This window comes from Saccharomyces paradoxus, chromosome XIV (genome assembly GCF_002079055.1).
Source record: "Saccharomyces paradoxus chromosome XIV, complete sequence".
Taxonomy (NCBI): Eukaryota; Fungi; Ascomycota; class Saccharomycetes; order Saccharomycetales; family Saccharomycetaceae; genus Saccharomyces; species Saccharomyces paradoxus.
In genome coordinates this window covers 474673-496676 of record NC_047500.1, presented here as the reverse complement: position 1 = coordinate 496676, position 22004 = coordinate 474673, and the positions used below count along the sequence as shown (strand labels likewise).

General features: G+C 39.8%; 13 protein-coding genes across 13 annotated transcripts; 4 read left to right on the top strand and 9 right to left on the bottom strand.

The window, feature by feature from the left end:
* Positions 1-283: 283 nt before the first annotated feature.
* LAT1 (dihydrolipoyllysine-residue acetyltransferase) lies at positions 284-1720 on the bottom strand (the record flags this gene model as incomplete). The annotated part of the gene is made up of 1 exon (XM_033912978.1): positions 284-1720. One exon carries the CDS (start codon positions 1718-1720, stop codon positions 284-286), a length of 1437 nt encoding a protein of 478 aa, XP_033768869.1.
* Positions 1721-1991: 271 nt separating this feature from the next.
* RNH201 (ribonuclease H2 catalytic subunit RNH201) lies at positions 1992-2915 on the bottom strand (the record flags this gene model as incomplete). Its single annotated transcript, XM_033912977.1, has 1 exon — positions 1992-2915. One exon carries the CDS (start codon positions 2913-2915, stop codon positions 1992-1994), a length of 924 nt encoding a protein of 307 aa, XP_033768868.1.
* A 198-nt stretch (positions 2916-3113) lies between these two features.
* MSK1 (lysine--tRNA ligase MSK1) lies at positions 3114-4841 on the bottom strand (the record flags this gene model as incomplete). Its single annotated transcript, XM_033912976.1, has 1 exon — positions 3114-4841. One exon carries the CDS (start codon positions 4839-4841, stop codon positions 3114-3116), a length of 1728 nt encoding a protein of 575 aa, XP_033768867.1.
* Positions 4842-5104: 263 nt separating this feature from the next.
* On the top strand, positions 5105-6463 carry MLF3 (Mlf3p; the record flags this gene model as incomplete). The annotated part of the gene is made up of 1 exon (XM_033912975.1): positions 5105-6463. One exon carries the CDS (start codon positions 5105-5107, stop codon positions 6461-6463), a length of 1359 nt encoding a protein of 452 aa, XP_033768866.1.
* A 285-nt stretch (positions 6464-6748) lies between these two features.
* IMP4 (snoRNA-binding rRNA-processing protein IMP4) lies at positions 6749-7621 on the bottom strand (the record flags this gene model as incomplete). The annotated part of the gene is made up of 1 exon (XM_033912974.1): positions 6749-7621. One exon carries the CDS (start codon positions 7619-7621, stop codon positions 6749-6751), a length of 873 nt encoding a protein of 290 aa, XP_033768865.1.
* Positions 7622-7921: 300 nt separating this feature from the next.
* Positions 7922-9679, bottom strand: MKS1 (Mks1p; the record flags this gene model as incomplete). The annotated part of the gene is made up of 1 exon (XM_033912973.1): positions 7922-9679. The coding sequence occupies one exon, from the start codon at positions 9677-9679 to the stop codon at positions 7922-7924; it is 1758 nt and encodes a 585-aa protein (XP_033768864.1).
* Positions 9680-10291: 612 nt separating this feature from the next.
* Positions 10292-11881, bottom strand: APJ1 (Apj1p; the record flags this gene model as incomplete). The annotated part of the gene is made up of 1 exon (XM_033912972.1): positions 10292-11881. The coding sequence occupies one exon, from the start codon at positions 11879-11881 to the stop codon at positions 10292-10294; it is 1590 nt and encodes a 529-aa protein (XP_033768863.1).
* A 406-nt stretch (positions 11882-12287) lies between these two features.
* Positions 12288-13517, bottom strand: NIS1 (Nis1p; the record flags this gene model as incomplete). The annotated part of the gene is made up of 1 exon (XM_033912971.1): positions 12288-13517. One exon carries the CDS (start codon positions 13515-13517, stop codon positions 12288-12290), a length of 1230 nt encoding a protein of 409 aa, XP_033768862.1.
* Positions 13518-14103: 586 nt separating this feature from the next.
* TPM1 (tropomyosin TPM1) lies at positions 14104-14703 on the top strand (the record flags this gene model as incomplete). The annotated part of the gene is made up of 1 exon (XM_033912970.1): positions 14104-14703. One exon carries the CDS (start codon positions 14104-14106, stop codon positions 14701-14703), a length of 600 nt encoding a protein of 199 aa, XP_033768861.1.
* Positions 14704-15225: 522 nt separating this feature from the next.
* EOS1 (Eos1p) lies at positions 15226-16326 on the top strand (the record flags this gene model as incomplete). The annotated part of the gene is made up of 1 exon (XM_033912969.1): positions 15226-16326. The coding sequence occupies one exon, from the start codon at positions 15226-15228 to the stop codon at positions 16324-16326; it is 1101 nt and encodes a 366-aa protein (XP_033768860.1).
* Positions 16327-16655: 329 nt separating this feature from the next.
* SWS2 (mitochondrial 37S ribosomal protein uS13m) lies at positions 16656-17087 on the top strand (the record flags this gene model as incomplete). Its single annotated transcript, XM_033912968.1, has 1 exon — positions 16656-17087. One exon carries the CDS (start codon positions 16656-16658, stop codon positions 17085-17087), a length of 432 nt encoding a protein of 143 aa, XP_033768859.1.
* A 181-nt stretch (positions 17088-17268) lies between these two features.
* PMS1 (ATP-binding mismatch repair protein) lies at positions 17269-19911 on the bottom strand (the record flags this gene model as incomplete). The annotated part of the gene is made up of 1 exon (XM_033912967.1): positions 17269-19911. The coding sequence occupies one exon, from the start codon at positions 19909-19911 to the stop codon at positions 17269-17271; it is 2643 nt and encodes an 880-aa protein (XP_033768858.1).
* Positions 19912-20280: 369 nt separating this feature from the next.
* Positions 20281-21918, bottom strand: SAL1 (Ca(2+)-binding ATP:ADP antiporter SAL1; the record flags this gene model as incomplete). The annotated part of the gene is made up of 1 exon (XM_033912966.1): positions 20281-21918. The coding sequence occupies one exon, from the start codon at positions 21916-21918 to the stop codon at positions 20281-20283; it is 1638 nt and encodes a 545-aa protein (XP_033768857.1).
* Between the last annotated feature and the right edge of the window lie 86 nt (positions 21919-22004).

Below are 22004 nucleotides of genomic sequence, written 5' to 3'. Positions count from 1 at the left end.
TTATATCCTATGTCCTACTCCTTTGTCAATTTCAACTTATTTCATGTGAGGTGAAAAAACAAAGCTGTTGACGTGCCGTTCGACGTGATTTGGGTACGTCAATTTAAGATGGAAGAATGAGAGAGGGTTTAGATTTTAAGACAAGCGAAGTATTTCAGTATAATGTATACGTATTTGAGTATCATTTTTTTTTTTTTTTTAATTTTTTTATATATACAAATAACAAAATTGAAATTCTCTCCCGCGATACGCATTTGATGGCGAATTCTTTTTCATTCTGACCTCACAATAGCATTTCCAAAGGATTTTCAATGACGGTCTTCAATTCTTTCATGAATTCAGCACCTTTGGCGCCATCAATGGTTCTATGATCAAAGGTTCCTGTTATAGTGACCTGGTTGTCAAAGGAGAATCCGTTTTCAGCAGCGGCGTCTTCTACGGCGACCCTTTCAACAGTAGCAATGGCCAGGATCGTAGACTGTGGTGGGTTGATAATTGAAGTAAACATGTTAACAGCGTTATTCATGCCCATATTGGAAATGCAAATGGTTCCACCTTGGAATTCCTCTGGTGCCAATTTGTTTATTCTGGCACGCTTGACCAGTTCCTTGATTTCGTTAGAGATTTGCGACAAGCCCTTGGCCTCACAGTTCTTAACAATTGGTGTTAATAATCCTGTTGGCGTAGCAACAGCGACTGAAACGTCGACATTCTTGAATTTACGAATAACGTTCTCATTAGGTAACCAGTAGGCATTAGCGTCTGGCACCCTCTTAGCCGCAACAGTGATGGCTTTTACTAATAGGTCATTAATTGAGAGTTTGTACTTGTCGTTTGCTGTAGCATTCAGGGACTGTCTCAATTTCAAAAGTTTCGAGACGGATATCTTGGAAGAAACAATATATGATGGGATGCCTTGAGTAGATTGCAATAAACGTTCCCCAATGATGCTTCTCATAGTTGAAATTGGAACATCCTCATACGATGCTGTAGAAGAAGGTGATGGAGCAGAGCCAGTAGTAGCGCTCGAGGCAGCGGCGGCAGGAGCACTACTGGTCACGGAAGACTGCTTAGGCGACTTTTCTAGATATGACTCAATGTCAGCCTTGGTGATTCTACCGCGGGGCCCTGTGCCATGGACATCCTTCAAAGAAATACCCTTTTCCAAGGCGATCGTCTTGGCAAGCGGGGAGGCAAAAATTCTACCTTGAGGAGCAGGGGCGTTGGATTTCTCAGCCACAGGAGTAGAGGTCTTGGCCTTCTCAGCTGGCGCTTCTTGTTTCTTCTCTCCCTGTGGCTCGGCAGGTTGAGCTTTCGTAGTGGTCTTTGCATCGGAACCTGAGTCCTCCAGCTTAAAGTCCTTGAAAGCTGGTACGTCATTCTTATCCTCCACATAAACGGCGATAGGCTTATTGACGGGAATGTCTTTCGTACCTTCAGGGACTAAGATCTTGGCTAAGTAACCATCTTCTTGGAATTCGAAGTCCATTTGAGCCTTGTCAGTTTCAATTTCGGCAATAACTTCACCGGGGGCCAATTGGTCACCTTCCTTCTTAGTCCAAACGGCAAGATTACCTTGGGTCATTGTAGGGGACAGGGCCGGCATACCAATAATGGTGTGCTCTGGGTACGATGCGTAGCATCTCAATTGCAGTCTCAATGATCTGGTGAGTACTGAGCTTCTGGATATTCTTGGAAGCACCCTGACAAATGCAGACATGGTACGCTGATATGTGTTGATTATGCTGGATGCGGTTTACAGTAATGGGAGGCAGTGACTTGAACGAACAGGAAACGCAACAGCCTCTCTTCTAGTCGTTTCGGTTGTGTCTCGACTTCTTGTTGTTCTTTGCGGAGCGCGGGGGGAAAGGAGGGCCGGTCACGCTTCACGGGCAGTAAGAACGGCGACGTATAATAATGGATGGCTCGCATGATGTATTGAAGAGGTATGTAGCATTACATGGAGGTATATAGGTGCGAACTGGAGATAATCACTGATACCAATTATCCAGGGTTCTCAGCTTCTTCCTCCTAACAGGCTTGGCCACCATCTGGAGCTGCAATTGCTTGGTTTTTTGTGCGGCGTTCTTTCTGCTATCCATGTATTGTTCTTCCCACTTGATAAGGATACTATCTTTAGTGGTATCGTCCAACAGAGTCTGGCATGTCTGCCACGAAAACCTTACCATGTTGGCAGGCCATCCCATAAGACTTGTCTGGTTGCGCTTCAGCCATGTCACTGTCTTCGGGTCGGAGGGGTATCCAGAGCCCAGGACCTCATCGGGATTTCTCTTTAGGGATTCCACTAGTATGTCTCTGGTCACTTTTGCAACAACACTCGCTACACTGACCATACAGTAGAGTGAATCTGCCTTCTTGGAGACTGTGAACTTGACATCGGGAAATCGTTGCTCCAATTTCTTCTGATAGGACGCTGGTGGTCCAACAGTGTCCACATACACGTGACCCAGCTTTACGTTCTGCCTTATCACGCCGTCGATGAGAGCCATTGTCACATCGTGCGCTTGCTCATTCAAATTGTAATTTCTTGTTGGCGGGAACTTGCTCATTCCTCTAGAGATATCTAATGGTGTGATGCATGTGGTTGCATAGCCGATCTGGGTCAGTTCTTCGTTGTCCTCGTACATCTTGGAAAACAGCATTCTTCTGATGGGATCTGTAAGTTTTTTAGAGTCGTCAAACTCGTAATTAGGTATAATGGTTTCGTCCTGATATTTCTGTGTGGAGTAGGCTACTGCGTAGACCATTGGCCCTAACACGGGCCCTCTGCCAGCTTCATCGATACCCATTATCACTGGTGAAACATTCTGTTCCAAGAGCGCTGTTGGCACAGGCGAAAAGTAAGACTTAGTATGTGGAGACTCTAAAGACGCTTCTACTGTTGGAGGTACCATTTAATTCGCGCCAATTTTGGTGTGCGGTGGTAGTTTTCAAGGTTTTTGACTATCTCGTTAGCTAATTATATATTTATAATTGATTTTTCGCGTAGCGAAGTTTAATTAGTATAGAGAAAAAAAATATGTAAATTACATTCCAATTATTTACAAGATAAGTTTAATTTTTTACAAAAGCATTGGCAAGTTTCGCTGATTTTACTGCCTATTTACATCATCCACACAACCAAAGGGCAGAACCTCTTCTATTCTCTTCTTGTCGCAAAATAGCATGCAGAGCCTATCTATGCCGAGACCAAAACCACCCACTGGAGGCATACCATATTTCATTGTCTCAATATACTGGTAGTCAATAACCGGCGATAGAGTCTCAATTTTGTTTCCTGTCAATTCATTAATTTGCTTTTGTTGTAGAAACTTCTCTAGTTGTAATTGAGGGCAGTTTTCTTCTTCATAAGCATTAATGTATTCCTTACCTTTGATAAAAACTTCGAATCTCTTGGTGATTTGCTTATTTTGAGGATCCGTCTTGGCTAAGGGCGATAATATCGCAGGCTGATGGTATATTACGGTAGGTAAGATTGATTGACAATGGCGCTGCTCGAGGAATACATCCGATAGCTTATTTAAAATTTGTAGGGAAGATAACTGCTCACTATCACCTGCAGAAGAAAAATACTTGTCTGTGACGTCTTTCGGTAAAACCCTTAATAGTTCGCTTGGGCTATTGATATCCAACCCGGAGTTTATCAAATCAATACCAAGCTCTTTGTTCAAAGTGGGTAAGAATTCGAGTTTTTTAAACTTCCAGTCATTCTCGGATAGTGCCAGATATAATTCACTAAAAGTTTTAGGGATGGGAAAATGGGTATCTTGAAAGAACTTCTGCAAGTTCATGATCAAAAACTTGAATAGCTCTTCGGTTCTTACAACTATATCATCCATTGACATGTAAGTTTCATAGAACTCTAAAGTGGAAAATTCGGGATTGTGCGTGGAATCAATGCTTTCATTTCGAAAGGCCTTTCCTATTTCATACACTTTATGCAAACCACTGATGATGAGCCTCTTCAGCCATAATTCTGGTGCAATACGCAACTCTAAATGGTCAAAATCCTTGGAAGACGTTATAAAAGGCTTCGCCATAGCACCGTTAGACTTCGATGAAAGAATAGGAGTTTCAACTTCAACGAAGCTTCTATCATCCAAAAAGCTTCTCAAAAGTTTGACGATATGTGCCCTTACTAGTAGTGTCTGAGTGCCGTTTAATTGATAGTCAATAACTCTATTAGATTTAATCTTAGTATCATCATTTAGTTTGGAAGGCAACGGTAGTTGCGAAACAGACAAGACCACAGGTAGCCTATTACATATCAAAGATAACATCTTGAGTCTGGATTGAGAAAACCCAGGATAACCAAAAGCCTTGATATAATCGCCTTTCTTTAAAAAGTTCATATGCTCTGAGAAATTCGCTTTATCTTCACTACGTCCATCAATTTGATTGTAGTTCACGATCAACTGCAGTTGATCATTTTTCAATCCGCCGCTGGCGCTGTACAAATCAATAAAAACAATCTTCTGACCTGAAAACCTAATGTTTCTGATCCTGCCATTAATACTAAGTAACCACTTGGGATTATCCTCATGATTTAAAACAGATGGATTGCCCAAAAATCTCTTATTGAAATCACTGATGCTGAACTCCTTATAACCCTGACATAGCTCATCGAACGCTGGTTCTGACATTGACGGATAGTATCTAGCCAGGTCCTTTTCAATCTGAGCATTCCTCCTGGTTGCCTCCATTTTACTTGTGTCGACCGCATGTGCCAGAGAATATGGTCTACTCCTACTACTTCGACACCTGCACCACAGACATCTCGGTGCATACGTGAAACTGCGTCTTCCTAACAGCACATTCATCGGCAATCATGTACCATAACCATCATGCTAACAACACCCCACTCTCCATCGTTATTTCGGGTATACAATTAAAGCCTCTCTTTTAGTATATCTATCTCGGCGAAGATCACTCCGCGGTGCCCAGGGGATTAGATTTCCGCTTTTATCACGAATAAAACACTAATCCTTTCACAGATCTAAGTATTCCAAATAGGAACAGGAACGGTAAAAAGAGCTCGAGGAGAATTCAAGTGCCGCAAAAAGAAACCGCCAGGAAAGACGGCATGTGTGTGTACAAGTCAAGTTCGAACAACAGCAACCCTTCTTTTATCTTCGAAAGAACCGTGCAGGAAGCAAGCTCAAACGATTTATTTCTTCAACCTCCGGTTTCCGCCTCCAACACGTCTCATAGTTCAAGATCTAATAGTTTTTACAACTTGCAGACCATTTCCCCGATACCTATTTCCAGTAGCAAGGTCAGAATTCCATCGTTGAGAAAGAACTCCAATAATGTTTCTTCTCCACTAGATAACATCGCGCCAACCTCCAGGTCGGCGTCGAATTCCACTACAAGCTCGTTGGCACACCAAGAGTACATCTTAAACCCCATTTCGAACATACATAACCATCATCATCGCCGTCGTACCTTAGAAAACTCGGTGGCTCCAGCTTTAGATGCTAGTTGCTCAATAGTGAATGATGAAAACACTGACCTGAGCGACGTAGATATGGTTTATTCAAGAAGGCCTTCCTCTGCTGTGAGCTTAAATATGGCTCTATTGGGCAGAACAAATAGTGCCACCCTTCCATCATCAGAAACTTCGCCGGCATCTCCAGACCTTAAACTTTCGAGATCTCATTCGCACTCTGCTGCTACCCGTCCCACATTGAATAACATCAATAATACTGGGATGACCACCACAACTTCCAGTGGTGAACCCAACTCCAGGATACTAAGATTCTACTCTTATGTCGATATGTTGAATGATGAAAAACTTGCACAAACCAATAATACCCCTACATCTAGACCATCTATGAAATCCCAAGCATACTCATGCCCTTTTCTTCTCAAGAGGTCCCCACCACAAGCTTATTCTTCATCATCAGCAACAACGACATTTTCCAATCCTTTCATCAAAAATACCGAATTACCAGCTGGTTCGCCTTATGTGTCTCCACAACAAAATGCGAGACGATATTCAAATAATACAAATAACACCTCCAAATCCCCAAAAAACAGATCATCTTCGATACTATTTCAGAGACAATCCGTTTTGTCAAACATAGACCCTGTCGCAAGTATGCGCAAGAATCCTAAGTTTCAAATAGAATCAAGTGACAGCGAAGAAGAAGATTTAACCATGGATATGCTAGAACCTTCCTTCCCGTTAGCTTCATCTTTACGTTCAAGTGCAAACTTGGCAAGTAATCCGGAATTAGCAACTCAGATGCCTTTATCGTCATCGTCGTCATATACAGCAATAGGCAAGCCCATGCCTTTATCAACCGATCCTTCCTACGTGTCTTCTTCTAATACGTTAACCTCTGATCATGAGTTAAGAGTTGAAAAAGTTAGCGAAGTGCTTAAGAAAAAAGTTTCAAATGGTGGATTTTCAACCGAATTTAATAGTTGTGATACATAAACTATTTTTCAGCCACACCTCCTCCTTTCGTTCGTTTTGTTCTTTTCAATTTATTGTCTTCATATGATTAAGTTTTGTTTTTTTATATAGATACTCTCACAGATACATTGATGAACCATTAAGAGAAAAAAAAATGCAAAGTTAAAAATAAATTATATGTTATGCTCTCTACTCTTTTTTCTTATATTCCCTCTCTTTAAGACGCTTTTTTTTTCAAGAATACCATATTAGACTTATATAAAGCCTCACCGGCCTTCTTTTAACCTTTACAAATCTATAAAAAATTCACAAATAGTCTTTCTTGTTAGCAGTCCTTATGAATCTTCTCAATTGCCACTCAACATCAGCGTCCTTGTTTTCTAAAGTTCCCAACCTCAGTTCAAACAGTCTCATTTCGAATCTAGGTCCAACTTCGGCAATCTCTACACCCTCTCTTGTTCTCACATATACATGTTGTCTAACACTAATGAAATCACCCCTATTCGCAAATGTAATTACTCTTTCGGAATCTTTTTTAGGCCCTGCATTGAACAAATGTTTTAAAATACAGACTACTCTTTTACCTAAAGCGGTAGTAAAGTTATCAAATATTAGATGTGGATTCACTTCACTTTGGTTACCAGCATTTATGATATCATGCCTCATAACAACATTGTGTAAACTAAACTGTGCAGTGGGTCCATGTGGGAAATGTGATATGGTCAAAGAAGTTGGAACACCTCTATGCTCATGCAATACTACCAAATCTGTGGTACCGGATTTTTTACAAGCATCCACTAGGTTTGGCATCACATAATTACCTCTGTTCAGCCTGACAGCATTCGGAAATAAAAGTTTAATTTCCTTAGCAAATTGCGAGAGACGAGTGCTTGGGTCACGAGATGTTGTGACGATAATTCTTGGATCCGTTATACCACTTGTGGCAGCATATTCATCATCAACCTGTAGATCATCCGCTTCTTCGCCCTCCTTTAAACTTTGATCATATCTAAAATCCTTTTGTAAACTCTCGTCTTCTGCTAGTTCCTTTGGTAACGGCTTCCCCTGAGCTAGTGCCTGTTTAATTATTTGACGTTTTTGTTGCAGTTGAGAATCTTGTAATTCTTGTGCTTTTCTATATAAATATTCTCTCCTTTCACGGGCTTGTCTTCTTAACATTTCGATTTAACTGCTTTATTATTTATGGAAACACTTGAATTACCGATTACAGCTGAATATATGATCTTTCACGTCCTATCTTGTACAAACGATATACACTATCCGATGTATTTTTTCATCTCATCGCATTTCCAGATAAAAATTTTTATATTTTTTCAATACATGATATCCGTTACCCGAAGTGAACACTATAACATTATAAGAAACTCCATAGCTGTATAGACAGTAAAGAATATGACATTCTTTTTTTTTTTTTGAGATCACTTTAAATACTGTATCTATATTATTTAGACTCAGTAATCATATTCGTCCTCCATTACTGGCCTTACGCCCCAACGCTTCCGTTCTCCGATTAGTGGCATCATCATTACCATTTCCATTACTGTTTGCAGCATTCGTATTGTCAAGCCGTGATATTGTACGTACCATCTTTTCTTCCTCGGAGATCTCCATTCTGGTCTTCAAAAACCCAGTATTCCTGTTTTTGGATGGGATATCCATCGATTGTCGCCTCGAGAAACGATGTCGCGTATTGGTACCAGTGGCAATTGCCATTCGTTGTTGATGAATGTTATTTGGTAAAAACATGTGAGTAGATAAGGCGGTGGGCAGTATAGTCTGAGCGGTTAGCGGGGCGTTAGATTCATATAACTGATTGGATGAACTATTAGTTTTGAAGTCCTTTTGTATATCCATCGGCAACCGCCCACTGTTGGATGTTTGTGGGGGAGAGAGCGATGCTAGAGCTGTCACATTGCTTGTTTTTAAAGAAGGCTTTTGTTGTTTTATACCATTAGCGCTTGGTGGGTTTTGCTGCGGTTCGGGAGCGGTATTACTATGAGGGGTCTGAGGAGTCGGTGAAATGTGTTTAGAAGCGTATTCATTATGTGCAGTGTTGTGATTATTATTATTGTTGCTACTTGCCTCACTAAGGAATAGTCCACTGAGTAAACTTTTTCGTACAGGATCATGGGATATATTTGAGTTAATAGTATTCGCTGAAGAAACAGATGATTTCGTTGAGTCAAGATTCTGTTGATTTTTAGCAAACAGAAGTTTGTCCCATTGTCTTCTATAGTACTGTTCTGCTTCTTCTTCATTATAATCATCAAACTCTTCATCATCTTCGTCAGCATAAAATTCTGAATCATTTGATACGCTATCCCAATCGGAATCTTCATCTTCACTGCTGAAAAAAATTTTGTTTTTCCCCTTCCTAGAGGATGTTTTGGAAAGTGACAGCTGACCATTTTGATCATTCTTGTAGGATCTTGGCCTTCCAAATAAGGATTCTTTCTGAGGAAAGGAGGATTTTCTACTCCCCACATTTTCAAGAGTAGGACTGGTACTCTTGGAAGTTTCATTATCAATGCAGTTCATACTCATGTCTCTTATATGCTGGAAAGGTGATCTTGAGCGCCTTGCCTGTAAAGATTTCTTGGTTATAACAGTACTTGTATCAAAGCCAGTAATAATAGTTTGAGGCTCTTCCTTATTCGGAATATGGTTCACGTTTTTCATTTTTTGATATTTGTCTGCAAAATTTGAAAATAACCCTGATGCAGAAGATTTGGAGAATTGTTTGTTTGAAATAACGTCATTTTTCACATCATTGTTTGTAGTATTGGTATTATCAAAGGATCTATCATGAGCACCCTGTGTAATGGCTGGTGATGTCATTGGTCGAGTCAAAACGGTCTGCTTTGCCGTTATAGGAGGTAAACTGGCCTTCTGCAATTGTGGTTGCTTTGCTGCGGCCTGTTTTGGCTTTGTTGGTTGTTTGTTGTTTGGATTCAACACATAGTATATGTTCTTCACACCGTCTCTCTTTTTAGATCGATTGATATTATGCTCCTTCAGAGCAGCCTTATTTAAAATTCTCCAACTTATATTATGCAGCCTTTCTCCCTGCTCGACACATTTGGATGCTTTTATCAACGTAAGATATAGTTCGACATCATCAAATAGGTTTAATCGCTCTGGGGTAAATAAATTAGGTGTGACTTTTAGGAACTTGTTAGTACCTATATTCGGTACGTCAAATGCCTCCCGCGACATCAGTTCTTTTTTCAGTGAGGATTATAGAATTATTAGTAGTGTTGCTTAAGCAGATGAGATAGATCTGAAAGGGGTAGTTTTCTCTTTTCGTCTCTTGAGGGTTGTGCTCTGTTCGTTTTCACGCAATGGTACAGTATATGTTTTTCCTTTTACTCAGATCATTCAAATAAAAAGAAAAAAAGGGAAGAAAATGAGCACTTGGGTTATAGAATCCCTACTGCAGAAAGCAAAACAATACGTGACAAACCTGGAAAAATGATCTATGGTGAACTTACCTTGCTGCTCTGTAACAAGCGCATGCACATTCTAATCGGTTTTTTTTTTTGCTTTTCTGTAAAGTAACCTCCCACGATCTCTTGGCAGGCACTGAAAAAAAGATGAATAACAATATATTACACTGCGAAAAAACTATTAAAGGGCTAGGGCTGCGATGGTATTGCCACCCGAACTTCGGTAGATAATTTGCTGGAAGAACAGTGTATCTTTCTTCCGCACAGAAGAATAATATTTTGCTAATTGGTTAAAAAAAAAGGAATGTTCTTGTTCGTAAAGTAGTGATACAAAAAATTAAAAATAAAAAATGTATAACATTTCTGCATGCCTATATAGTTTTCAGTATCCATTAATATCATGGTCATAAAAACCGCTTGCCGGTGAAGAATATTTATTTCGTTTCGTTTCATTATTATTATTATTATTATTACTTTCGCCGAATCGACGGTTGTTCCTCTTCCGAGAATCTCTTTCGTGAATCAAATCATCAAGGTCGTCGTTTTCGATAACTTCATTGTTTAGATCAGGGGCCTCAAAATTACTTAGAACGTGTTCTTCCACATTGTCGTAAGACTTTTCCAAGTCGCAGTAGCAGTCTGCATCCGTGGTTTCCATGGTTGAACGTTCTGCTTTAATGTATTTATCATTAGCCAGAATATTTTGTAGTTTCTTAGCATTTTCAGGTTCCAGTCTCTCTGGATAGGTCACATCAAATTTTACGTACAGATTACCGAAGCCGCTTGGCACTCCATTAATAAACTTGGGCATACCCATGTCCTCAACGGCCTTGAAACAACCAGGCTTCAGTACCTCGCCAGGTATGATATCGAGCTTGATCAATTTACCACTAGGATGCCCTTCAATATAAACAATGCCTCCACATAAACTAGTCATGAAGTCGATTTTGCATTTTTTACATATCAAATTAGAGTCGTCAATAACCTGGAATTTAGGGTCTTTTAGCCTTAAAATGGTAATAACGACATCCCCAGGTACTACCTTTTCATGACCGCCTCCTTTAGTACTGATAACTTCGTCACCTTCGCCCGTAAGTACTATAAGTTGATTATGAGACGATCCCGGTTGGACGGTTACCTGCAGAATCTTTCTCTGCTTAATGAAGCCAAGACCCTGGCACTGCTGGCAGATATCTTTATTTTTGACAAAAACCCCGGCGCCCCCGCAATCTGCACAAGTTTGAGACCAACTTTGTACTAAAGGCCCCATACGCCTAGTTTGAGTTTGAATACCTTGTCCTTTACATGTTTTGCATGTATATTTCTTTAGACCTCCATGCCCATCACAGACGTTGCAAATTCTTGTCCTGTTCAAACCCAACTTCGCAGTCTTGCCCAGGTAGAGTTCCTTCAAAGTGCACTTTAGATTATGTTTGATGTCAGGACCTCTATCCAAATGATGACTTTCATCGTTGGAGTTGTATTTTGATGACGGAGAATATAGATTGTTCACGCCACTGCCATTACCAAATGAGAAATTCGGCGTAGAGCTATTATTAAAGCTAAAATTAAAACTATTTTTGGAGCTATTAGAAGATGAGGTAGCAGAACTATTAAAAAACTGCGCGAAGAGGTCACCTGGAGATAAATCCGGGAAGGACATTGCTTCAGCATCGAAACCTGCAGATGGACTGAATACTCCGGCTTGTTGGCGTTGCGCCTGAGCCTGCTGTTCTTGAATTAGAACTTCATCTGTAGTACCATACTGATCATACAAAGCTCTTAAGTGATTGTCTTTAAGTATTTCATATGCCTGACATATCTCTTGGAATTTTCGCTTAGATTCTTCTGTATGATTGTTTTTATCAGGATGATATTTCAATGCAGCGTTCCTGTAAGCTTTCTTAATTTCAGATGTCGATGCAGTGGCGGTAACGTTCAAAGAGTCATATAAAGACGTGTTTTGTTGCATTCTCCGTATTGTTGTGTCCACTGGTTGCAAAAGGAAAAAGTGTCGATGGAAGGAAAAATGTGTTCTGCTTTATTGTACGTACGGCTCGTGTTGTTCAGAAGAGTAACCACTGTATCGTTAGGGTAATCTATTACCGATATAAACTGTTATAAGTATTGAATATTATTATTATTATCTATTCCTACTCAGTATATAAAAGCGTTCAAACGACTTCACACACTTGAGGGAACGAAGGACGCGTCATTACCTGTTTAGTCTACAGATCCGATGCTCCACTTGTTTTTTTCCTTTATATTCCGTAGTGTTCTAGAAGAATGCGAGCGGGGGGAAAAAAGATACATAGAATAATATGTGATTAAATAAAGTTTAATATCTAAGGCCATGCAATCCAGGGGAGGTTGCTTGCTTAAAAGGCGCTGCTGCTGTGTATACTGTCGTCTTGGCTGTCGGGTATAATTATAGGGTTGCCTTTGGTCTGACCTGCCATTTGGAACAGGCTTGGAGGGGTGGATAGAAGCGACATGTCTAAATCGCTGGCGTTAGAGGAGCGGGGAGAGCTCTGGTTGGATGCTGAGCCTGGAGAGCAAAGGAAAGTTAATCGCAGTTGTGTTCTCTGCGTTATAACAAGCATCAAGTATTCCCTCCATAAGCGTAGCAGTAACTGCTGTTTTCTTGCTTGTGAGTTAGGGTCCAGTTTCCCCTTTCTTCTTGGGTGATACAACACACTAGGGGAGGTGTTGGAACGTCTCACATTCTTGTTATAGACAGACCTTGTCGTTTGGGACGCTGAATCCTGCTTGGTTGTTATTGGTGTCGTCGCAGTCGAAGTCTTGGGGAGACCAACTGGCAGTGATTTGGGTAGTTTCCTACGTATGGAGTGGTTTCTCAAGTACGGTGGACGACTACTGGTGGCATATACTTGGCTTCTTAAAAATGGGTTAGCAGTTACCGCAGGGTCTCTGCTGGTGAGGTTCCTGATAGCGTGCAAACTTACCGATTGTGATGTGAGGACGTTTGTAATATCCATTTGTTCCAGTTCTATGTAGTTCAAGACAGATGCCAGCTCCTTCTTGTTCCTGAATCTTGACCGTACCTTTATTTGCCTGTCTTCCCTGCTTATGGAGCGTTGTCTCTTCAAGAAACCTTTGTGAAAGATGAAATTGTGATTCTTGCTGAACTTAGAGAGTTCATTCTTGTTGGTAAAGTCTGTTCTTCGTTGTGAAGTATGTCGGATTGGTTTTGTGTTTGTGGCGGGAGAGTGTGACCTCATCTTATAATTAGACCACTCTGTAAACTGTTCCATCACTTCAGTGTTGTCAACCTGGTCCGCTTTGTTAATGTTGCGGTTCCTCAAGTGCGAAGCATCATGGTACTCCATATACGGTTTGAAGCTATCATGTGTAATATGAGAGTCATCAGATATTTGCACTACGGGAATCCTTGTCTCTGAGTTTGAGTTTGAGTTCGTGTTCGTGTTCGTGTTCGTGTTCGTGTTCGAGTTTGAATTGGAATTTGATGTAGAATCTACAAGCGCATGTATGTAGCCTGAAGTGGTAAACCCACCCGTACCCAGGGGAGGCGGGAATCCAGTCGGGGTAAAAGTCTGAGTTCCAGTGGTAGTACCATACGACTCCATTATCTTTGTTATTCTATTATCAAGATGTATCAGCGAGAAAACTAATGTTTGCGAATTAAGAACAGAGAGAAAATACGTGAATCAAGAAGTACAAACGATCTTAACTATTTCCACCAGAACATGAAACATGGATGCAAACACGTACAACGTGCTCGAATCAGGAAGGGCGCACACCGGACTTGAAAATATTCTGCCAACCAAGCACTCACTTAATTTAATCTAATTTAACGCAGTACACTTTGTGTGCGCGGCAGCTTAGCAAATTACTGTCATTTACCACTGAAAAACTTAAAAAAATAAAAATAAAAACATAAATATAAAAGAATTTAAAAAGACAAACCAGCCATCGAATGGCGCTAACACATTTATTACCCGACCGAAATTTGGTAAAAAGTCGGGTAATCACTCAGACCAAAATCAGCACACCATAGCACGAACTACGATAAACGGAAAAGTGTTAGAGATCACATACAGCATACTTGGCAAGAAGAAGGTTCGTTTTTCCCTTCTCATACTGTAAATGTTTAGGTTGGAAGAAGAAAACCTACACATTTAAACTTACACCATATACACAAGAAAGGCAGCAATGGACAAAATCAGAGAAAAGCTAAGCAACTTGAAGTTAGAGGCCGAATCATGGCAGGAGAAGTACGAGGAGTTGAAAGAGAAGAACAAGGACTTGGAGCAAGACAACGTCGAAAAGGAGAACCAAGTCAAGTCTTTGACAGTCAAGAACCAGCAATTGGAGGATGAGATTGAGAAGCTGGAAGCAGGCCTTTCTGACTCTAAGCAGACAGAACAGGATAACGTTGAAAAAGAAAATCAAATCAAGTCCTTGACGGTGAAGAACCACCAATTAGAGGAAGAGATCGAGAAGTTGGAAGCGGAATTGGCCGAATCTAAGCAACTGTCTGAGGACTCTCATCACTTGCAGTCCAACAATGACAATTTCTCCAAGAAGAACCAGCAATTGGAGGAAGACTTGGAAGAAAGCGACACCAAGCTAAAGGAAACTACTGAGAAGTTAAGAGAGTCCGATTTGAAGGCTGATCAATTGGAGAGGAGAGCTGCTGCCTTGGAAGAACAAAGAGAAGAATGGGAAAGGAAGAACGAGGAATTGACCGTCAAATACGAAGAGGCAAAGAAGGAACTGGACGAAATTGCTGCATCTCTGGAAAACTTGTGATCTACTTTTGTTTTTGTTTTCTTTTTCTTTTCTCCAACGCTGGTCTTCGTTCCTTGTTCTTGAGTCTTTTAAACACCCACGGGCAAATGAAACTAAAATAAGAACCGTTTATACAAATACAATAGCTTAGAATTATACATCTGTATAGTTTCCCTTTAAGATGTTTTTGTTCTTTACCGTTTGCGTACTGATCTATTATGTTTTACATTGAGCGCGATTACCCGAGCGGCGTTTTGTTAGTGGAACTCGCTTGTGCCTGCTTCATGTTAAGTTTTGCACAGTTTATCACATGGACAAAGGCATTCTCTCATCTACGCACAGCTACATGCGATATATATCGGGCGTTTCCACGTGTACAAGAACCTGAAAAGTTTAACGGAAGACTAAGTTTTGGGTTGCCCACCGTCTGTGCATCTACGTGAACACACCAGGGTTTCTCATTTCTTTTTTCTTTAAGTTTTTTTTCTCTTCCCTTCCTTTGGTCATATAATCTTATTTGATTCTTCAGGTTTAAGGATCCAGATGACTTGGATATTAAGTACTAGTATGGGCCCTCATGAGGACAAGTATGCCAAGCATGACCGAGCGACCTTTAAAAAAACGTATAGTTCCATGAAAACGCTGTCTTTGAACCATTTAACTGCTAAGCAACATATGCTTATGGCCCTTTGCAGGGATATATCCCTTTTACCGCCGTTAACCTACATCTTCACATCTCTTCGGAAGGCTTGGAGAGTGTCCATGCGCACTAGTATAACGCTTTACGAGCCGCAATCGCTGAGAGATGCGTTCACCTATTTCTGGCAAAAGCTTAATAGCGCTTACGATAACAACTCATCATTTGAAGGGACGTCACAAGAGGCTGTGAGCGGTGACAGTAAGGATTCGCTCCTTTTGTCCGCACTCACCACAGCCAGAGCGTCCGAGTATCTTCTTTGCTCGCTTTGGTGCTTGGTTTCCTTATACCTCTCGTATGCCATTCTCGACTCTTTGATGGTCCGCTGGATCGTCAAATACTCTACTGTAGCCGCCATCTTAAGGATGTTTTCCATGTCATTGATCATTGTCACGTTAGAGCTTCTCCTTCTGTCGTCTTTGTCTCCAGAACTCGACTATTTTTTGCATACGTGGATACTCATTAGTTGTGTGCTAACAGCGGTGTACATTTGGCAAAGTTATCTTACTTCAGATCTGAGGTACATCAGGAACCAGGAAGGTGAAGTGCAAGAAGACACCAATGTTCCAGAAGAGACAGAAGACTATGATGACGGTGAAGATGACGGTGATGAAGACTCACATGTTGTCTTAGCAGACGAAAATACGGCGGATATTCCTTCCAACGATATTCTCTCCGATAACAGTGATGACGGATTGTTTTCTGTTAATAGATCCTCAAGCTCTCATTCGCAAAGCCCTAAAAGACCAAAAAAATATCCAAAAAAAGCATTTAACTTTACCACCAAGCGAACGATAGATTTATATAAAATTACTGTTCTCTGTGTCGTTCCTGTGGGACTAGCTAGTTTTATCACCATGCTAGGTTTGCTGCGAAACCTGTTCATCCAAAGATTGGATGTAGAGCAATTAGAAAGAATACTGCATGAAATGCATCCTCCCGCATAAAAATAAAAGAAATAAAATTATATAACTATATATATATATATATATATATATATATGACGCAACAGCTCTAACTATGTATCCATATTTATGCTACAATATTATCTCCACATGGTCATTCAAGCTCTTGACATAGATTCTTAGAAGTAAATACGTTACGTGAAAGCTGAAAATACATATCACTATTAACGAAATAGTGCTTATTACAGAAATAATACCTTTTTATGTCAATGGTTGAAAAACTCCTTCATATACCATCTTAAGGTAATTTGTTATTTCGAGGTAGAAGAGACAATTCACGAGCAAATCAGGTTGGGTCTTCCATCAAAACCATGGTCGTTCACATCTTGGGGAAAGGTTTCAAAGGTAAAGAGGTCATTAAAATTGCACTGGCTTCTAAATTTTACGGCATAGGTAAAACGACGGCTGAAAAGATATGCTCGAAATTAGGGTTTTACCCATGGATGAGGATGCACCAACTATCAGAACCCCAGATCATGAGCATAGCAAGTGAACTGTCGACAATGACTATCGAAGGTGACGCTAGGGCCATTGTAAAAGACAATATTGCCCTAAAGAAAAAAATTGGAAGCTATAGCGGTATGAGACATACTTTACATTTACCAGTTAGAGGCCAACATACGAGAAACAACGCAAAAACTGCAAGAAAGCTTAATAAGATTGATAGACGTGGACTCCATACATTTTCTCAAGCGGAAGCACAACATAATCCATCTCTTTGGTCATATATCTTTGGCAAGTGATTATATCCTCCATCAATAAAGCAAATAAAAGGAAAGCTACCTTCATATTCATAATGGCTTAGGTTTATATCCCAATATATATATCCATCAATCATCGTTAATGCACGAATTTATTTTGTGTTATGACTCCCTGTATATAATATATTTGTTTGTTATATAATGAATTAATATCAACGTAAAATCATACTTCGTAATCCTTCGAAAATGAGTTCCAATCACGTAATTCCATCAAATGTCTCATTGTGGGACGTCCATGAGGACAATTCCAAGGCTTATCCAGTTCGCTGAGATTATGAACGACTCTGGTCATAGTCTTCTTATTCAGCGGCTTACCTATCATTATACTACTTCTACATGCTCTCATAGCAAACATAGACCGAATCTTAGAACACCTGATGTTATCTCTTCTTAACCCACCATCTTCTTTGATCAAGTGTATCAGTTCATTAAAGTCATCCAAATCAAAAAGGGTTTGCTTGGATGTAGGTAAGCTTAAAAGTTTAACTCTCGAGCCAAACTCTTCTTCTTCATCAATTTTCAACTTAAATCCATTTTTTTCAAAAACCGGTAAATTGTCCAATACCACAAGTTCATCTATAACACTTAATTCTACCGGCTGCGGTGTTATCAACTTCTGTGATTTGAAAACAGTCACAGCTTGCAATGTTTCGAAATTGTACTTTTCATCACTTGCATGTTGATCAACAATAAACAGATCATATTTGTTACCAATTTTTCTGGTTACTATAATAAATCCTAAATTAAATTGTCCAACAACTTCCATCTTCCTAAAATCATCTTTTGAAACTGTTAACGTCAAATACTTTTCCCCTCGTTGGAGATCTTCCAATTCCTCTTTATTTTTGATAATGTTTTCTTGGGCCTGTGATTTTCTTTTACTTATGATTCTACTCATTTGTTTGCCACTAATTTGTTTGCCATTTTTGATCATTTCATCAAATCCTTTTGTGCTTAAATTGTACTCCAATATCTCGTCCTCGAACTTGCGATGTGTCAATCCATCGCTTAATGACCTATAATTGTCTTTGGAGATTGAACGATGAGAGTTTTTTAGAGGAGTTCTCACATTAATTTCAACTGGCTCAATCTCCGCGTATACTGAGTCAACCTCATCATCTTGTTCTGCATCAGCACTACCTCTTTTTTTGTGATGACAGCCTGAATGCTGAAGACATTCATCGTCTACGAAAACTAACCCATCTGTTTGCGAAAGGACTGCTTTTTCTTGGAACTGTTCACCATCAATATCAAAATAAACAGGTTCTTCAACAACTTTTTCCAAGCTACGTGCTTTGTCTGAACTAGTCATGATTTGAAATTCAGGATTGGAAAAACTGCCAAGGTTTAGAGCGCTAACATTTTGAGAATCTGCTTTGATACTAAGCGGCTTCTTAGTCGGTGTACTTGAGTTTCCCTCATCCAATGAAAGCGATGAATCAACCGAAACTTCACACTCCGAACCAATGGCATCAGTGGAGATAGCATAATTACCATCCATTACGGAAGTTAGTTCGGTATCCTTGCTTTTGTCCGTAGCGCCCATAGTTTCTTCACAAACACTACTAAAACGTGCGTGATTGGATTGATTACTTTCGCTCCTGGCATCATGACAGTTTTCGCTACTGGATTCATGTGCTATACTTTTATTATCTGCAGCTTCTGTTTTAGGCCTTTTCGGGGCTTGTTGCTCTAGTTGTGAGCACATCCTTTTGGGAAGAGCTAACTCTTGTCCATTGAAGTAATCAGTCAGATTCGTTTTGAAGACATCAATGACCGCTTGTTCGTTGTGCAACAATATCATTCTTTTATCTGGAGTGACGTTCACATCAATTAAGTTGGTAGGTAATTCAAGATTCAAAAATACTACTGGAAATTGGACATTATTGAACGTTTTGTAAACCTCATTACAGCACTTCAGAAGCGTAGAGAATTCCACTGGTCTTTTATTCACATAGACAAATTGCCTATCTTTGCTATTTCTACCACATCCAAACGAGTTCTGCGATATATAGCCTTTCACTCGAATCCTGTAATCAAGGCCTAAAAAATCGGGATCATCAGTGTATTTCCTAAGCATCCTCTTCTTAAAGGGGTTCAGATCGAGCACTAAATCAACCTCTTCAAGTCCGCGCATACCACTTGCACCAAAGATTGAACATATATTTTTTCTCATGCTTGAATTTCTCATCGTTGATAAAATTAGATTTTTTTTACCCTTTGATGTGACATTCCAAACAGAAAATTTGATGGCAGCATTAATAACTGCATAACCTTGTATAACCGTGAGACATTTGGCAAACTGGCGCTTAAAAGTTTTACTAAATTCTTTCTGTCTAACAGGTAGGTTATGAAATAATTGCGAAACTAGTATGGTCGTCCCTTTATTTCTTGATGTCGTTGTCTTTGATGCAATATGACCGAGCATATCATACTCCAACTTGTCCGCCCTTGGTGGCGAAGTGGTTGATATGACGTTCAGTTTGGCTATGCCACATAAAGAAGATAAGGCTTCTCCTCTAAATCCCAGGGTTTGTACTTTGGCAACATCTTGAAATTTCGAAATTTTTGAAGTGTAATGTTTCAGGGCCAGAAACTCATAATTTGAAGGATCTATGCCGTCACCATTATCAGAACACTCGATAGATTCAAGACCGTAATCTTTGAAGGTGATTTCTATTTGACTTGCGTTCGCATCTATACTATTATCAATAAGCTCTTTCACTGCGGTCGTTAAGTCAGTGATAACTTGTCCAGATGTAATTCGATGAACATCTATATCGCTTATCTGATTAATCTGTGTCATGATACTAAATATTTACGGGCGTACGCCTCTGTTCCCTTTGCTTCTACCCTTTCTTACCTCAATCAACTAGTTTTCCATGTCGTGAAGCCATTTTATTGTATAAAGACAAATAAGAGAGACGCGTCTTTTCTTTTCGCGTTCTGTTATATATAACGATGTTATAAGCGAGGTTATCAAATATCAATTAATTAGTGTGTATTAGTGTATTCAGTATTGATTGTGTGCTTGCTATAGGTGTAACTATGTACATGTTTGAATAAGAATATATATCATAACAAAAGCTTGGTTAACAGTACGCCCACAAACCGCAGTAGCGGCTTATAAATAAATAGAATTCATTAGCTGATATATATGCATATGTTATTATTATTATTCCAGATTCATGAATTTTTTTAGGTTTTCGTAACATAAATAGCTGATAGAAACTGCTGGACATACTTTCGCTAAAGTGGGTACTAAACCTTTAAATAGACCTTGATAACCTTCCCTTTCAAGCGTCTTTAACAAAACATCTCTGAAGCCGTTGTAGACATAAGGATGTGCATATGTTCCTTGAGCTTGTAGTCTTGTTCTCAAAAGGTTGATTGGATAGACGACGGAAGCTCCCACAGTTCCGCTGAATGCACCCATTGGAAGTACAACCAAATTGCTTAGCGTGACCTGATCTTGTGGTAGGTTCAGCGCCTTTGCCTGTTTAGCAATATACCATTTTTTCAAGGCTGAAAAAGTCCCCAAGTCCAAAGCAGCGTAGGGAAATATACCCACTATACCAACTGTGACACCTCTGTAAAATAGTTTGAGCCCGCCTTCTCGAAACATATCTTTTGCGGTCTGAAACAGTAGTTTATTCCCCTTCAATTTTGTATTCAAAGGAGCGCACTGCATTCTGAATTTCAAAGTATCTATAGGATAAACGGAAAACTGTGCTGCCATACCAGCTAAACCACCAGCGATGTAGGTGGAGAACTTTGAAAGGTCTTTCGTGTCATGACAGCCTTCTAATTTGGTCATTATTTTCTTGGTGACTTCGAAGGAACCAAACTTTATCGAACTTTCTGGAAAAACTTTGATAACGTTCAAACCGTTCCCGACATAAAACGCCTTTATCCCTCCCTGTCTATATAAGCTTTTAACAGCCTTTGCTAATGGAGATGATATCTTGTTTATATCAGCATTGGGGTTTTTAGCAAGAAGGTCAGTTTTTGAGTTTAACAGAATCGAGGATAGATCCGTTCTTGCAATGAGAAACACTTTTAGTCTATCAAATGGCGCAGTACAAGTCCTCGAAACGACACCTGAAATACCACCAGCAATAAAAAACCCGAATCCACGAATGAAATCGTTAATAAGAGTAACATCACCTTCTGAAGATAGGTCGACATCCTCGTTGAATAGGTAAAAGTAGGAATAAGCGGTATGAAGTCTAGAACCCTGCTTTCTCGGTATCAGCAGCAAAAAGTCTCTCCATTGGTCATATGTAACGTACAAATCTGGGTTGATTGTTTGCTTTGAACGTCGATTATCAATTTCGTCCTTGTGGCTAGTCTGGCCCTGTAGTCTAATGGTGGTTTTCCTTTTTGGGAACGCCCATTCAAAAAATCTCGAGAATTTGTTCATTTTTTCATTTGAAGATTCATGGATAAATTCATTATTGCATATGTTCTTGTCGTCCAGGTCTGACAAGTACCTATTTATTTCGTTGATGCCAATCTTACCATCATGGTCTAAATCTATCCTCTGAAAACCGTTCCAAATTTGAGATTCGGCATTGGAAGCGTACTTCTTGAAGTCGCTTAAATCAACTACAGAATCCTTATTCACATCCATTGCAGTAAATAGCATTTTGATTGCCTCATCATTACCCTTGAGCGGATGATCGTTCTTCTCAAAAGCACATATTAGATTATCTAGAGTAACTTGACCATTTCCTTTAACATCCAGCTCCTTAAACAAGCACGCATACCGTTTATTTCGCTGCTTGTCTGTTTCGAAATTTTTTAACAGCATTTAGGCCTTCATTCGATTGAATAAAACGTAACTTTTACCCCAAATATCCAGTATTTCCCATCGCTACTACAAAAGCTGCATTTTTT